The sequence below is a fragment of the Salmo trutta genome, chromosome 4, assembly GCF_901001165.1.
Source record: "Salmo trutta chromosome 4, fSalTru1.1, whole genome shotgun sequence".
Taxonomy (NCBI): domain Eukaryota; kingdom Metazoa; phylum Chordata; class Actinopteri; order Salmoniformes; family Salmonidae; genus Salmo; species Salmo trutta.
This window is the reverse complement of record NC_042960.1, coordinates 59506812-59518055: the sequence shown is the minus strand read 5'-3', so window position 1 is coordinate 59518055 and position 11244 is coordinate 59506812. Positions and strand designations below refer to the sequence as shown.

General features: G+C 45.9%; 1 protein-coding gene across 4 annotated transcripts; it reads left to right on the top strand.

Annotated features, from left to right (window-relative positions):
* Positions 1 to 5849: 5849 nt before the first annotated feature.
* Positions 5850 to 10900, top strand: LOC115192740 (acyl-coenzyme A thioesterase 1). 4 transcript variants are annotated; one of them, XM_029751554.1, is made up of 10 exons: positions 5852 to 6270; positions 6751 to 6850; positions 7180 to 7316; positions 7942 to 8105; positions 8807 to 8926; positions 9217 to 9305; positions 9426 to 9519; positions 9821 to 9901; positions 10022 to 10163; positions 10412 to 10900. In XM_029751554.1, the coding sequence occupies exons 1-10, from the start codon at positions 5976 to 5978 to the stop codon at positions 10540 to 10542; spliced, it is 1353 nt and encodes a 450-aa protein (XP_029607414.1). In that variant the 5' UTR covers positions 5852 to 5975; the 3' UTR covers positions 10543 to 10900. The 4 variants fall into 4 exon arrangements, 3 of the variants coding, with proteins under 3 accessions (XP_029607415.1, XP_029607414.1, XP_029607413.1); XR_003877984.1 differs by having other exon boundaries at positions 5853 to 6270; positions 7126 to 7316; positions 10022 to 10289; positions 10412 to 10517; XM_029751553.1 differs by having other exon boundaries at positions 5854 to 6270; positions 7126 to 7316.
* The last annotated feature ends 344 nt before the right edge of the window (positions 10901 to 11244 follow it).

The window sequence follows — 11244 nt, the reverse complement described above, 5'->3', positions numbered from 1 at the left end:
TTTTATTTTTACAGGGACAGTGCACATTAATCAATGTTTCAGTAAAAGTGCCGGTTTTATCTAGCCGAGTGAGTGAGAGAGAGAGAGCGAGAGAGACTTTTTAGACTTTTGGTCTTTCTTTAATGGAACATTCTCATTTCATTTAAAACCCCCCCCCCCCCCCCCTTAAAAATAAAACCCCAAAATATATCCTGTACTGCATACATGTACCATACTTACCTTTCCAGCTACCACATGATACAAACCAACATCACAATACCCAAAACAATACCCACTCCTACAACCGTATATCCAAAACATCTTCCCCAGCTATACAGACAGCCCCCCAACACACCATATCTCCTTAAACATCTCAACAATATTTATCATTTTATAGAACTCAAACTCAACCCTAAGGCGCGCTGAGACCATCCCATTAAACAATAGTAAAGGGTCTATTATCCCCCCACCTTTGACCCTGTTCCTCTTTGTTAGCCAAATTGCTAACTTTGCCTGAGCAAACAGAAAATTCAACAAAACACATTTGGCCTTCTCCTTACTCGAATACCTGTATTCCATTATAAACACCCCAACAGTAAAAACCACCCCCAACCTCTCACACAGACATTCCAACAGAGACATTAATGGCATTAACCTGGTGCACAAAGAAAACACATGAATCACAGTTTCTTTCATTTTACAGAAAGGACACCCCTGCCCGACTCCCGGTGCCAACCAGCTGTTAGTGGCCAGGGCTCCATGAAGAACTCTCCACTGGAGATCCATTGACCTCTTTGGTACTGGGGGTTTGTAAAGCCCCCTCCATCTAAAACCCACCATACTCTCCTCCCCACATACCCCCTGCCACTGATGTGCCCTCACTCCTTTTCGGCTTCTAATGTTCCTAACCTTAACGCAGAGGTTGTAGAGGGCTTTACCTCCCAACCCCTTCAAACTCCCCCAGGCTCGGAGTGTTAAAATCTAACAAGTCCTCCAGACCCCCTTGCCAGTCTCCAGTCTCTGCCGTCACCTGCAGTGGCGGAAACAGTGGTGGCACCTCTCCCTTTGGCCGCTCAAACATCCCCCTTACCGGCTCAGAAAGTGCCTCCTGGACCTCCTCCAGGAATCTCTCCAGCAGCCTAAGAGACGTTATTCCTGTTTGTTGTGCCAAGACGTCCAGGGTTTTCCACCCCTCCTCTCCCAGCAGTCTCAGGTCACCCAGCCTTTGTAAACCCGCTGCCATCAGTTGCCTCTGCAGGGTGGCCGACTGAACCGATCTCAAAGGGATGGCTGGGTTGTGGAAGATAGGCTCCTCCCACACCCAGAGCCCAGGCTCCACACCCCCTTCTCGTGTGGGCCTTAGCAGCTGCCAGGCCCTCAGCATTGCAGAGTAGAAATCTGAGAGACCTGCTGTAGTCAGCCTCTCCAGCTTCATGAGGAACAGCTGCCGGTCCAACCCTAATCCGCCAGCTCTACTCAGCAGCGTGCATGCTGGTTCCCTCCAGCCAACATCAGTATGGTACAGCAGTCTCTGCACCGCCTTTAGCCGGAAGGCAGCCATCCTGCCCTCTAGTTCCACTAGGCCCTGTCCTCCTTTGTGGACGGTCATGTACAACACTGCCGCCCTCAGCCAGTGATGGCCCGACCAGAAGAAGTCCACCAGCTTGCGTTGCAGGTCTGCGAGCAAACTGGCGGGGGGGAGGGGGCGGGGGGTTGAGGACAGCCAGTTTATGCCACAGGAAAGATGCCACCAGGTTGTTAATTATCAGCACCCTCCCTCTATATGACACTTGGGACAGGAGCCACCTCCACCTGGCCAGTCTTGACACCACTGCATGTGACAGCCCCTCCCAGTTCTTCCTGACCCACTTCTCTGAGCCCAGGTAGGAGGAGGAGCCCTATCCCCCCATGCCCCACATTACAGAGCTTTGCTCTTGCCCCAGTTTACCTTAGCTAATGAAGCTCCCTCGTACACCTTCAGACTGGTCTCTAGTGCCTGCATATCTTGACCATCACAGAAACATCATCTGCATATGCTGACACTGCTATTCCTGTCACCACATCCATGCCTGTCCAGCACACTCCCTGCAGTCTCCTGCGTTGCAGTCCTAAAAAAGACTCAATGGCAAATGTGTATAACTGCCCAGATAGAGGGTATCCTTGTCTAATGCCCCGTCTCACTTAGACTGGCCTACTGAGCCCCCCCTCCCACCTTAACCATACATGACGCCCCAGCATACAACAGCTTCACACGTCAAAAAACTCTCCCCAAACCCAAACATTACATTGAACAGATACTCATGGTCCACTCTATCAAAAGCCTTCTCTTGATCTAAAGAGACCAGTCCAAAGTTGACATTAGAACCTCTCGACAAGTCCAACAGGTCCCTAATTAAGAACAAGTTGTCTGTGATTGAGCGTCCCGGTACACAATATGTTTGGTCCTTATGTACTATCGAGTCCAAATGGGACTTCAGTCTGTTAGAGAGGACCTTGGCAAATATCTTGTAGTCCGCACAGAGTAATGCCACAGGCCTCCAGTTCTTAAGTTCACACAAGTCCTCTTTTTTTCACAAGTCCTACCCCGACGCATTCAGGCAACACGCAAAAGAAGTCCTGTCCAATTATTCCCCAGAATTCTTTATAAAACTCCACTGGGAGTTCATCGACCCCCGGTGCACGACCGGGGGACATCTGGGTTACGGCCTCTGCCAGTTCATGGGACAACAGAGGAATGTCCATTTCATCCCTCTGTGCCAGAGAGAGCTTAGGGAGTTCTGCAAACAAGACCTGAGCACACATAGGATCACACACTTCTGCCCTATACAACTCAGTATAAAACTCCACAGTCTGCTCCCGCATCTCACCCACCACAGAGGTCACCTGCCCATCAGACAGCCGTAGACAATGCATACCCTTGTCTTCACTGCTCTGTCTTTCCAAACCAAAGAAGAAGGAGCAGGGAGCATCCATCTCCTTGAGCATGTAGAACCTAGCTCTTACAAGTGCTCCCTTTGCTTTAACCTGGAAAAAACAGCCCAGGTCCCTACGTAGTTCAGCTAAATTAGCCTGGAGGCTTATATTGCCTTGCCCCACCATCTCTACCTCCATCTTGCTAAAACAACGCTCTAGTTCCCCCAATACTCTCCTAGCCTCTGAGGATGAGAGAGCTGTGTACTGTTAACAGAAAAGTCAAATTTGGACTTTCCCCACATCCCACCATTGACTCAGAGACTCATACTCCTCTCTTCGCTGCCCCCACCCTTCCCAAATAGTCTGGAAACCTGAGCAAAAAGTGGCATCTTGTAAGAGCTTTACATTTAACTTCCAATAAGATGCCTCCCGGGATCCTGGTGAAATAGACAGCCGAGCCATGGTTATATGATGATCGGAAAACCCCACCGGGAGAATGGTAGCGCCCAACAGCCTATTGCTCCGATTCCTAGACATGTAAAACCGATCAAGTCGTGCTGCACTCACCCTAGCCCCAAAAACCTTCACCCATGTATACTGTCTTGTGTTTGGATGTTTAGATCTCCAAACATCCACTAGGTCGAACTGATTAATGATGTCCCTTAACACTCCCACTAACACTGAATGAGGCTCCTCGCCATTTCTGTCTTTTGTAAAATCCGTTGTACAGTTCCAGTCTCCTCCGACCCCCAGCGTCTCCTCAGGCGCTACCTGTGAGAGTTCCTGTCTAAGACTCCCAAATAGAACCCCGCTTTCCCTCCCTGTATTAGGCGCATACACATTTATAAAGACAAAACCCATGTTGTTAATTTCTGCTTTAACAACAAGCAGCCTACCTTTGAGGAGCAAACTTTTACAGACGGACCCGGTGCAAAAAGGACTGCTACCCCTGCACTAAGATTTGTCCCATGGCTCAACACACTTGCCCCTTTCCACCAGAGCCCCCAATCGACTTCATGCAACACATCACTTTGTGTCTCCTGCAGAAACAACACCTGTACTTTTTTTTGTTTCACATATTCACCCAACACACTCCTCTTTCCCGCATCTCTGGCGCCATTTATATTGAGCCAGCCTACCCGAAGAGTCTCCATAAGAAGTGGGAGAAAAGCCAGCAGAGAAAGAGACCAATAGCAAAGCTCAAAAAGCCCCAGTGTCAGAAAGAAACTATATATCTAAACAGTGTCTGAAGGTAAACCTTTACACACTGTTGTGAGCCACTTCCTCAACCTAAACCGTTTCTGGGTGAGAGGACACCATGCTCCTCATTTTTCATAGCATGTTGTACTGATCTTACACATTTTCTCGGATCAGAAAAAAAAGCCACAAGATTAACTTTTTTCCCCTTGGTCTCATTCAGGAACCTTGTCAGTTCTCTCAACGTGTACTTAGACCCCTCTGCTTGACTGGCTGTCAGCTCCGGGCCCATTGAAGAGGAGTCTGAAAAAAATAACTCCTCATCCTCTTCCTCAGACTCACTTTCCTCCTCATCTCTATCTCCCACCCTGACCACCTGCCCTTCTCCCACCCTGACCATCCCCCACAGCAACAGGCAAAGTTTCCATGGTGCCTTTGACCACACCCTTTTTCCTTTTCCGCTTGACACCCTCCTCCTCCCCCCCTAGTCTCTTACACTTCCCCACTATACTCTCCTCATCCACTAGCATAACCTGACTAGACCCAGCATCATCTACACCACCCTCCATAGCATAACTAGGCCCAGCCTCCGCTACCCCACCATCTCTAGCCTGACTAGACCCAGCCTCAGCTACCCCACCATCTCTAGCCTGACTAGGCCCAGCCTCATCTACACCACCATCTCTTGCATGACTAGGCCCAGCCTCTGCTGTCTGCATCTCATTACCCCCTGCAATTTGACCTCGATTTCCCCCAGTGGCGCTTGTACCCTCACTTTGTCTATGGCCTTTATGTGGGCACGCAAAGCTCTTATGCCCCAAATCCCCACACTCAAAACACCGTAGACTATCTGTGCTGGCAAACCCTGCATAGAGCCCCTCCCCATGCCTCACTTTAAAATGCACATTTAGCTGTTGCTCATTGTTGTTCAGAAACATAAACATTTGCCTCCGGAACGAAACAACGTGCTTAACGGCATCTGTCTGAAAACCTGCCGACAGTACACGAAAACCACTAGCAAACTTACCAAAACGACTCAGCACTTTCCTGATTTGAACATCCAAAATAAACGGAGGCAAATTTGCAACAACCACTCTTGTCGAAGGGGTAGAGAGAGGTGAAACTGGCACCAACACATCCCTTACAAATATTCCGCTAGCAATTAGCCTACCAACCAAATGTGCTCTTTTCAGGAACACAACCACAGCTTTGTTCATTCTAGAAGCAGAATGTATAAATTCAGCTCCTACCTGTTCACCGACCTTGAGCAGAACCTCCTCCACCTTAACTCCATTCTCAGGAACACACCTGAATCCATGCCGTATCGACAGCGTCTCCTCCGCGCTAGTCTGAGAAGCCATCGCGCACACCACACCTTCCAAACCCCAGGAAACTTACTGTCCTCTTCCAACCTAACTTTGAAAAATCTGTGGATACCGCTAAAACAAATATTGCATTTAACCCTCCAACATAGAAAAATAAAATTGAAAGAAAAGACCAAGAAAGTTAGTTAGGACAGAGCCCTCCACACCAAATACTCAAACTCCAAAAAACTCCCAGCATGCACTGAGAGACAGAGAGTGAGAGAGAGAGAGAGAGAGAGAGAGAGAGAGAGAGAGAGAGAGAGAGAGAGAGAGAGAGAGAGAGAGAGAGAGAGAGAGAGAAAAATAAGGTGAATGACCTGTAATGAGGCACTAGCTATGACCATGACATGTGTAAGCAGAAGGTTTCAGTTAAAGGGTACAGCCTATAATGACCTTTAGACACAAAACAGCCCACAGTGTACAGTTCATATACTGGTAACAGGTATTACAATATAACTATTGCTATAACCGTGTCAGCAGAAGGTTTCAGTTACAGGGTACAGCCAGTTCAGCAATGTGGATATGCACATTTGTCATCAGAGGAACACAGGCTCAACTTCTCTTCTTTTCTATTACGAGAGGGTCAGAGCATTTGTTTTAGAGGACATTTCCACTACAACAATCTGTGACATGAATTCTATTCCTGTGTTGACTGTAAAACCATGGAGAGCCCTCTTTGATGAGAAGTTCCATGTGGTTGTGGGGAACTTACCACCAACACAGGAGGTCACACTACATTCTTTACATCAGTCTGAAGACACAGACTACTGGGAGGCGTTTGGGCACTATGTCAGTGATGCTCAGGGAAGGGTCACAGGTGAGGAATATTATTTCATCACATCTTTAACCAATTTCTAAAGAAACACCTCTAAATTCCAATGGGAAACATTCTGTAATAATGTCATTTTTCCTTTATTCATCTACTTCAACAATATAGAAAAACAAACATTGTAGGAGATGTATTTGTGTCTGTAATGAATGTTTTATTTTATTTAACTAGGCAAGTCAGTTAAGAACAAATTCTTATTTACAATGACGGCCTAGGAACAGTGGGTTAACTGCCTTGTTCAGGGGCATAGCGACAGATTTTTACCTTGTCAGCTCGGGGATTCGATCTCGCGACCATTCAGTTCCTGCCCCAATGCTCTAAACACTACGCTACCCGCAGCCCCAATACCTATTTGAAGGTAGAACAGTGAGTACTCGGTCAGAGGACTTGCCCGAGGGGTAGTCTGATGAGATACCAGCTAAGAACAATGGGAGTGATTGATAATGGCAAGTTTAATGTAATTTATAGTTGCCAAGGATCCAAGCGTAGGAGGGACATATGAGGGTGTTGAGCCAATGGGTCTGTTGTGGAGCATGAGACCAGTACCTGGCAGTAGAACTGGACTCAGGTAAGCATTTTGATCCACCTGATTATATTCTTGATTATGAGTGTGCAACATGACATAATGCGACCGTGAGCATTTGATGTTCATCCCACCATTATCCGACTGCTGTCACTATCTCTCACAAGAGTACACTGAAACGCAGGCCAAGGCCGAGGTGATTGGTGGGTTTGGGAAATAAATGGTTGTTACCCCAATAATAAAATAAAAATAAAACAAAAAGATGTCGGCCTGCATACAGACCTTTGGCACTAAATGCACTTCGTACTGACCTCTCGTAGGTTGAGGAGGAAGAAGGTCCACACTCCCATGGTAGTGCACATCTCTGTTTACAGCGGACACATGAGTCAGGGCTTCAGAGAGCAGGTGGCCCTGGCGAGTGTTGTCACAGAGCGCTGGTACATGGCCCCCGGAGTCCGCAGGGTCAACATCACAGAGGGAGGGGTCACAGGGACCCTGTTCCTGCCACCAGGTATGTTACAGCTATGAGCTACATACAGCTGCCATCAGGTATGTTACAGCTATGAGCTACATACAGCTGCCATCAGGTATGTTACAGCTATGAGCTACATACAGCTGCCATCAGGTATGTTACAGCTATGAGCTACATACAGCTGCCATCAGGTATGTTACAGCTATGAGCTACATACAGCTGCCATCAGGTATGTTACAGCTATGAGCTACATACAGATGCCATCAGGTATGTTACAGCTATGAGCTACATACAGCTGCCACCAGGTATGTTACAGCTATGAGCTACATACAGCTGCCATCAGGTATGTTACAGCTATGAGCTACATACAGATGCCATCAGGTATGTTACAGCTATGAGCTACATACAGCTGCCATCAGGTATGTTACAGCTATGAGCTACATACAGCTGCCACCAGGTATGTTACAGCTATGAGCTACATACAGCTGCCATTAGGTATGTTACAGCTATGAGCTACATACAGCTGCTATCCGGTACAAGACAGAAAGATAATACATTTCATATTTTGTAGCACAGAATAACTATATTGAGTATAACTATGTTGAATATGACCATGCTCTCTTGTAGAAACAAACAATAATGTTTTTGTCATGTCATCCTGAAGGTCCCGGACCCTTCCCTGGAGTTTTAGATATGTGGGGAGGTGGTGGCAGCCTAGTGGAATATCGAGCTGCTCTCTTGGCATCCCACGGCTTTGCTGCCATGGCGATAATCTACCTCTTCCCAGACCATAAGAAAAACACTACCATTGGCTACCCTTACTTTGAGGTTTGTTTGTCTGCACCATTTTCTTGTGGAAATCATGGTTGATGCACAGCCGTAAAGTATTTCTGTCTGTCTGTCTGTCTGTCTGTCTGTCTGTCTGTCTGTCTGTCTGTCTGTCTGTCTGTCTGTCTGTCTGTCTGTCTGTCTGTCTGTCTGTCTGTCTGTCTGTCTGTCTGTCTGTCTGTCTGTCTGTCTGTCTGTCTGTCTGTCTGTCTGTCTGTGTGTGTGTGTGTGTGTGTGTGTGTGTGTGTTTTATACACAAACAAACAACCATAATACCTGTGGTTGTTTGTTTGCTAGCTTGAATCCTTACTGCACCCAATCAGTACTTAATTAAGGCCTTTGGAATCAGGTCAGAGTGTTCCATGAAGGTGGATATCAGCACACTCACCACCATGCTGTCTCACCATGCTGTCTCATGTAGCACCGGGAAATAAAAGTCCCATGCATCAGATAATTGTTAAATATGAACCCATACCCCCCACACACAATTACCTCTGCATGTCTTATGTCAACATTTCTATCTGAGACTTGTCTTAATCTACAGTATATATTGTCTGGAGAAAATGTTGATGAATGCAGACATATTGGTGAATTTGCTCATACGAAAGATTGAGCAAGTTTGTGCTGCTAAAGACTGATGAAAGAATCCCAAGGACTTTGAGAACAACTCTCATACATATTGTACATCTATCTCATCTCAGAATGCTTTCAGACTACTGCAGGATCACCCTCTAGTGGCCACTGACAGAATTGCTCTACTTGGCATTTCCGCTGCTGTCCCAGTGGTTCTATCCATCACCGCCTACTCAAAAACTGTAAAGGTAAGTCCCTATGCAACTCTGTCATTTTTTTGATTTCGTGAATAAACACATATACATATTTGCTTGCACTAGACCAAAATGTCCCCGAAATACTCACCATCATTGAGTATGCGTATGTTTGGGAATATCACAAAGTTACTTGCCACATTAATATCAGAGAAAAGTTGCATTGTTGTCTATCAGTCCTTTTATTGTGTATATATGTTTCTCTGTCAGGAACATTTGTAGCATTAACACATAAAATGTAGTATTATTATTACGATGACTAAATCTCTGTCTACTCCTTTTAGCCAAGATGTTGTGTGTGCATCAGTGGCACCCATACTGGCCGAATTGGAGCCACCCAGTCCATTGCAGAAGCCTATAGTAGGATAGAAAAGTGAGTTGATACTTAATGTTTTTAATTTATGTGTGTCTCTTTACATAGCCAACTTTTTTAAAGAAGAAAAGTACTGTTTGACTTGGTTAAAGGGCATTACCTTTGCCCTTGCGTTTGCAGACTGTACAAAAAGGCCTGTCGATATGAGAAGAATCACATCATCGGGAGGGACGTTTTTCTACCTATTCCAGAAGATATAGACCTGAAAGTGGAAGTAAGATATCTGTTATGTACAGAAAGACCCTTCAGTCCTCTGCTCTTGTTTGGATGATTGTAGTGAGGGAAATGTATCCCACACAGGAGGACAGGATGATAAGGACCTCTAAAAGATTACGCTGGAGAACTCAACCAATACTGGGAACAGTTTCACACTTTCTCCAGTCCTATCATGATCCTCCAGTATCTCACAAGATTGAGGGCTCAGAAGTATTGTTGTGTCTGTCAAAATTCAATGTTTTCCTAAATGGCTATTAATCTGTTCAGTTCAGCTCCATTTTGTTTTATTCTGTCCTCAGATGGGGAGGATAACATGTCCTCTGCTGCTGGTTGTTGGACAAGATGATCAGAATAACGCCACTGTCGAATCAGCTGATGATGTGAGTTACTGTATGCATCATAAATGCTGTTTAAATACAAAAGAACAATGAGTTGAGAAGTCTTTTAGAGAAAATATGAAATTATCCTCGTACTAATCTCCATCCTTTTCTCCTCCTCAGATGAAGCAGATGATGGAGAGAGCAGGGAACAGTAACCTGCTGACCACTCTGTCCTACCCTGGGGCTGGTCACCTGATTGAAATGCCGTATAGTCCCCACTGCAAGGTTTCATCCTTTCTGATGCCGATAAGCAGAGAGAGAGGTGCCTTTCGGAAGTCTGATCATTCATGTAGACAATCTGTGCATAATTAGTTATTGTGCTTTGCCACACCTGATTCAACTGGTCAAGGAATCATCAACCTACAGTTCTATGTTCTTATTATGTTAAGTAAGGCTATTTTATGTTACTTGAACATACCAGTAAATTCAAATAGGTCTACATTACACAGTCAAAAGAATACCATGTCTCAAATGTCTTAAATCTAAAGCAGTCATTCCAAATTGTTGCAGTGTTGGCGCTGTGGGGAGGCATCACCAAACCTCACGCTGTCGCACAGGAAGACTCATGGGAGAAGATTCTAGGTTTTCTGCGAGAGCATCTCTGTCACAGTGTCAAACCCCATGTTCAGTCAAGATTGTGAGCATTGTCTTACGTCAGGTGGCGTCACTACTACGCATGGGAGAAGGTTTTCTCCGAGAGCATATCTTCCAGAGCGTTGAACCACAGTCTGGATTTTGAGTTCATCAACATACTGTAGAACAAAAATATGCTGAATTGATATTAAGATAGTAACAACCCAGATGCAGTGGAAGTGTACCACAGCATCAACCGCCACATTGAATCATGCTAACAATGAAATATTTCTTTAACATTCTGGGTTATACACACAGATCTCAACTTAGTGTTTAGTCCTGTAATGAGGTGCATACTGGCGGCAGAGAAGTCAGGCGCAGGAGAGCGAAAACTGATTAACAACGGTGTCGTTTAATAAACATATACCACCGTCAACAGAACAACACATGAAATGGGTCAAACAAAACCCGGTAATCACCAGCGTACCGTGCACAAGCACTACAAGAAACTTTTACGGGCAAAGACATGGGGGGGAACAGAGGTGTAAATACACAACATGTAATTGATGGAATTGGAACCAGGTGTGATGGAAGAAAAGACAAAACCAATGGAAAATGAAAAGTGGATCGGCAATGGCTAGAAGGTCGGTGACGTCGACCGCCAAACACCGCCCGAACAAGGAGAGGGACCAACTTCGGCAGAAGTCATGACAGCACCCCCCTGACGCACGACTCCAGCTGTGCGTCGACATCGGCCTCGGGGACGACCA